Source organism: Mizuhopecten yessoensis, unplaced genomic scaffold (genome assembly GCF_002113885.1).
Source record: "Mizuhopecten yessoensis strain PY_sf001 unplaced genomic scaffold, ASM211388v2 scaffold10687, whole genome shotgun sequence".
Classification (NCBI taxonomy): Eukaryota; Metazoa; Mollusca; class Bivalvia; order Pectinida; family Pectinidae; genus Mizuhopecten; species Mizuhopecten yessoensis.
Window position 1 is genome coordinate 699,455 of NW_018408671.1, and position 5,949 is coordinate 705,403.

The window sequence follows — 5,949 nt, forward strand, 5'->3', positions numbered from 1 at the left end:
AAGGACGTCAAACGATATCTCAATGTTGCTTCCCTCTCAAAGGATGGACTACTGGTCGTCAAACGCAACATTCCGTTCTCAAAAGTGACAGATAACATCATCGTTCCACGACAGGTTCTCGATGGCCTACTTACAGCTCTTCACATTAAGCTAGGACACCCCAGCAATCATCAACTCAAGTCCGTGGTCAACAGATATTTATACGCTCTAGACATGGACAGTGCTATCTACCATGTCACTGACAGTTGTCATCAGTGCGCGTCCCTGAGGAAAACCCCTTCGTTCTTGGCAACCCAGAGTACAACTGATCCCACGGTAACAGTAGGCAGTCAGTTTGCTGCTGATGTCATCAAACGTGAACGTCAATTCATCCTCCTTGTGCGGGAATGTGTTACATCGTACACCTCAACTATGCTACTTGAGGATGAACGTCGAGACACGCTTAGGGAGGGTCTCCTTCGTCTGTGCATTCCACTCAGTCCATTAGATGGTCCTTTTGCCGTTGTACGAACCGATGCCGCTCCAGGATTCAAAGCTCTAGTAGGTGACGAACTACTCACACAATATCGATTGGCGATTGAAATTGGTAACCCGAAGAACATCAACAAGAACCCTGTGGCAGAAAGGGCTATTCAGGAGTTAGAAGATGAAATTCTTCGCCAAGATCCAGTATGCCGAGCAGTGACACCACTACTTCTTTCCTTGGCGACTGCCCGTGTCAATACCCGAATTCGTAATCGTGGTCTGTCATCAAGAGAAATGTGGTCTCATCGTGATCAGTTCCTCAACCAACAAATCCCATTGGATGACCAGACACTTATATTGGAGCAACATAACACCCGCCAAGCCAACCATGCTTTCAGCGAGAAGTCCAAATCCCCATCAGGCTTAACCCCTAAGTGTCCGACTATTCGGGTTGGTGATCTTGTGTACCTATATTCGGACAGGAACAAAACCAAAGCACGAGACCGATATCTTGTCGTTAAAGTAGAGGGAGCGTGGTGTAACATTCAGAAGTTTGTTGGCAACCAATTGCGGTCTACAGCTTATCGAGTAAAACTCACCGACTGCTACAAAGTGGCCAATACTATCGTGGACAATACTTTCCCTGGTTCCTCAATAGCAGACGGGTCTACTGATGACTGATCTCAGTGCCACCTCAGCACTCTCTACCGTCCGATGATGATTCACGTAATCCTATACCAAGTGACGACGATAGCAGTACTCCTGTGCGCGGAGGCGCGAGTGCAATCTCCCTAACCGTTATAAGGACTATATTATGTACAATTGAACTGGGTAGATTTCTGATTTTGAGTTAAAGTACTAGTGTTTTGTATTTATGCCTATGTACATACTTGGTCAGATAACAAAGCCAGCAGAGGTGTGTAGCTATCTCCTCGCAACAAGGCTATTCGAACTGTGGGATATGCTCCTTTTTTTTAGAGAAAAGTGGTAGCGCCACTACTGAGTATGTTTCCGGATCTACTGCCCGATACCGGGTTCTAGATCATATCAGTTTAGTCTGTATCATCGTTTTCCGGTTGGGGCCCCAGTAAAGCCGTGTGTCAGCAAAAGTGTGTTTGTGGTTTCTGTCTCTTACTGGCACTTGTAATAACTAGCAGCTTAATTTTAAGTTCCAAAAGTTTTTTAACATTTTTTTATAATTACTTTAGAAGTATTAAAATGCGCCTCCAGAAGCTAATGAAGCTTTCCATTGTGTTGATTACTATATATACTATACTACATACGTATGTATGCCTTTCACATATCTAACAGTGGGTCCTCCTTAAAAGCGTATTCAACCGACAACAAGCATCTTCAAGTGACAACAAGCGTCGCCAGACAATATCTTAAAATAAAGTAAGCGACATCAGAAGATATGTTGTTAATATGACTATAATACTGGCAACGCTTGTTGTCACTTGAAGACGCTTTTAAGGGTGAGCGCTAACAGTTAGAAAGCAGACAAATATTGATCAGTGCTAATTGTTTATTAATTTGACAGACTAGAGTCATTCTGCTGAGGCTTGTGGGGGAAAGTTTATATGAACTTTTACCTTATCCATCTATCGTATTGCTTATGAGGGGCAAGCTGAAATCTGAACAGGGCTAATGAAAAATAATCATCTACTACACTGTCACTACACTACAGACTGACAGTTACACTCCTGAAATGTAATAAAGCCTTTATTAAAGGCTCCATTCATTGTGTGTTGACAACAATTCGTAGTGAAAGAAGTGCACTAAGTAGTTGAATTTCAAAAACTAACCTTAGTTTATTCTTTCCGTAGTTGCCAAAGTCTGTTATTTATAAAAGAGTGCAGTAGCATCCTAGTGACGTCAGTTTGTTTTGATGGTTCCGCTTGGGTGAGGACAAAACCCGGAATGCACTCAGGCGTGAAGATTATTTTGTTGATTTATTGTATATATTAGGCTGTGTCTCCTATAATATATCATGGATTTTCATTCGGATACCAGCATAGGAAAGTTAATTTTATACCTGTCACAATGATATAAGTTATGCGTACCATTATTTAATATTGGAAGTGAAAGTGGTGGCCGGAATGAACCACTATGAAATAAAAATGGCAATATTTTCAACTGTTTTCGTTCTAATAAATACTCATATCTCAAAAAGTACTGAATCGATTTTTGTTCGGAGACCACTCTGGTCAAGGGAATTTTGCACTTGTTAATATGATACCAACTGTTTAAACACNACAGCCTAATATATACAATAAATCAACAAAAAACTCTCCACGCCTGAGTGCATTCCGGGTTTTGTACTCGCCCGTTCCGCTTTATTGGAAACGAGCACCTGCTGTGAAGAGTTCCAATGTAGGGGAGGTAATTACACAGTTACGTCAATTACTTTTTTTATAGAAATCCAATATGTATTAACAAAGAATAAACATAAGCTTTCTTTACAACTTATTTATCATGAAAATTAAATGTTCTAATTTTAATTTGTGACACGTATCAAAGAAATGGTTTAAAACTGCCTTTGATTTCACCGGAACCGGATATACGTTTGTAAAACAATATGGAGGTGATGAAACAGTTTGCTGGTTTGATTCAACAATATTTAAGGTCGATATTCTCTTTGCTAAATTGTGATGTTTACTTATATTGATGAACATTATACTTGGATGCATTTAAATGATATATGTGTAACTGTGAAGAGCAGATAATGCCAATTACAAGAAAAATCACCAGACCGGGCCGGTAAACTCCGTCTTAGCATTTCTCAGTAGTGTGTGCATTTGGCCTTCATCCTACTCATCCAATACATGTTCTATTTGAGAGAGGCCAGTGTCTTATGGGGTTAGTCTATGATAATGACAAGGGTTTCTGCCGGATAATCACGACACACCCTTGATACTTGCAACTATGCATTGTTTGGTACTAATATATTAATACCCGGCCGACGATGCAAAATATAAAAAGTGTCTCGTCGTCAGAAGCTACGTTATCGCAGCTATGCATTGTCCTGCTGGAAATGCCAGAGAAACAACATATAGTGCTAGCTCTAGACACTGATCTGAATATAAGAGGAATCATGATAGCTTGTGCAATCTTTGGTGTCTGTGGTCATTTCGCCCTTAAATCTGATTGCTTGGGGTCGTTGTTTCACAATATAAAAAAATAAGGGTGAATTGTTTTAGTCTTGTTCAGTTATGTACGACTTATATAACCGGGTAGTCTAATTTGAAATTTTTAAGATCTCCCTAAGCTTTTTGTTTTGTTATAAGACTTAATAAATTTATACACGAAGCATGAAATTCTTACGATAAGACAACTGCTCGTAAAACCACAGATTTAATGCTGTGGTGACACTAATAGTTAAAAAATAGTAAGCTGTTTAATCATTAAAAATATTTCAACTGATATTCATAACTTTAAAATATATAATTATATTAGGGCAAAACAACCTTGGGCAAACAAGATTTAGGCCGAAAGTACTCGGATCCGCATTCCATCTCCATCTCTAACCCGGGAAAGAATGTTTTACAAATTCTCGAAAGTCTCTATCAAAGGACCATCTTATACATTGACACATTGATAGTAAGACCATGTCAGCCGTCTGCATGGCAAAGGGAAAACCTTGACTCATTCAAGAATAGGCATCTTATGGATCTGAGTTCAGCATTTGCATCCACCTGGTGCACCACTTCGGGTCAACATAGGCTGCCACAGCCCTGTCCAGAATGGACACAGATGATCTATTTTGGATAACTTGAACATGGTGACCCATTTCTGTATTATAAGGTAGTGGTTGTGTTGGTACTTAAGTCACATTTCTCTTTCTGAGGAATGTTATCTTTATTGTGTGATTTAGAAGCTGACATGAAACAAATATAACAGATGGCCTTAAAATATTTGCTAATTTGGTGCAATATTAGCAATATTTTTTTAATCAAGAAGCCAAATCAGTAAATACAAAAATACCAATTTTTGATGCATAGACTGATAATTTATATTTCTTTTTGATATTTTGCAGCTTTCTGTCAGAGATGTTGACTTCATTGATCTGTATCTGTGTCATATTCATCATCGTAGTTGCCATAGCAACCACATTCCTGCGGTACTGGATACAGCGCCGGTCAGCGTTCCAGCTCCCACATATTAGAAAAACTAAAGCAGGGGAGGTAACTCCTGTCATTGGATTCTTCCACCCATACTGCAATGCAGGTGGAGGTGGAGAAAGAGTGCTTTGGGTGGCCATCAGGTCAATACAAAAAAGGTAAGGATGAGGGTGGAGGTGGGGAGAGAGTGCTGTGGGTGTCCATCAGGTCAATACAGAGAAGGTAAGGAAGAGGGTGGAGGTGGGGAGAGAGTATTGTGGGTGGCCATCAGGTCAATACCGAGTAGGTAAGGATGAGGGTGGAGGTGGGGAGACAGTGTTGTGGGTGGCCATCAGGTCAATACAGAGTAGGTAGGGATGAGGGTGGAGGTGGGGAGAGAGTGTTGTGGGTGGCCATCAGATCAATACAGAGTAGGTTAGGATGAGGGTGGAGGTGGGGAGAAAGTGCTGTGGGTGGCCATCAGGTCTATACAGAGAAGGTAAGGATGAGGGTGGGGGGGGGGAGAGAGTGCTGTGGGTGGCCATCAGGTCAGTACAGAGAAGGTAAGGAAGAGGGTGGAGGTGGGGAGAGAGTATTGTGGGTGGCCATCAGGTCAATACCGAGTAGGTAAGGATGAGGGTGGAGGTGGGGAGAGAGTGTTGTGGGTGGCCATCAGATCAATACAGAGTAGGTTAGGATGAGGGTGGAGGTGGGGAGAAAGTGCTGTGGGTGGCCATCAGGTCTATACAGAGAAGGTAAGGATGAGGGTGGAGGTGGGGAGAGAGTGTTGTGGGTGGCCATCAGATCAATACAGAGTAAGTAAGGATGAGGGTGAAGTTGGGGAGAGTGTGCTGTGGGTGGCCATCAGGTCTATACAGAAAAGGTAAGGATGAGGGTGGAGGGGGGGAGAGAGTGCTGTGGGTGGCCATCAGGTCAATACCGAGTAGGTAAGGATGAGGGTGGAGGTGGGGAGAGAGTGGTGTGGGTGGCCATCAGGTCAATACAGAGTAGGTAGGGATGAGGGTGGAGGTGGGGAGAGAGTGCTGTGGTTGGCCATCAGGTCAATACAGAGAAGGTAAGGAAGAGGGTGGAGGTGGGGAGAGAGTATTGTGGGTGGCCATCAGGTCAATACCGAGTAGGTAAGGATGAGGGTGGAGGTGGGGAGAGAGTGCTGTGGGTGGCCATCAGGTCAGTACAGAGAAGGTAAGGATGAGGGTGGAGATGGGGAGAGAGTGCTGTGGGTGGCCATCAGATCAATACAGAGTAAGTCAGGATGAGGGTGAAGTTGGGGAGAGTGTGCTGTGGGTGGCCATCAGGTCTATACAGAAAAGGTAAGGATGAGGGTGGAGGTGGGGAGAGAGTGCTGTGGGTGGCCATCAGGTCA

The 5,949-nt window shown here is 42.8% G+C and overlaps 2 protein-coding genes across 3 annotated transcripts in view; one reads left to right on the top strand and one right to left on the bottom strand.

The window, feature by feature from the left end:
* The window catches only part of LOC110461842 (BTB/POZ domain-containing protein 17-like), a 31,806-nt gene extending 29,450 nt beyond the window's left edge, over positions 1-2,356 (bottom strand). For both annotated transcript variants that reach the window (XM_021515541.1, XM_021515539.1), the window contains exon 1: positions 2,271-2,356. The gene's annotated coding sequence lies outside the window, so the exon portion shown is untranslated. The remainder of the gene's footprint in view (positions 1-2,270) is intronic.
* A 681-nt stretch (positions 2,357-3,037) lies between these two features.
* The window catches only part of LOC110461837 (GDP-Man:Man(3)GlcNAc(2)-PP-Dol alpha-1,2-mannosyltransferase-like), a 12,413-nt gene continuing 9,501 nt past the window's right edge, over positions 3,038-5,949 (top strand). Inside the window, exons 1-2 of the mRNA XM_021515532.1 lie at positions 3,038-3,090; positions 4,502-4,744. Coding sequence (XP_021371207.1) covers positions 3,044-3,090; positions 4,502-4,744 — 290 coding nt within the window. The 5' untranslated portion in view covers positions 3,038-3,043. The remainder of the gene's footprint in view (positions 3,091-4,501; positions 4,745-5,949) is intronic.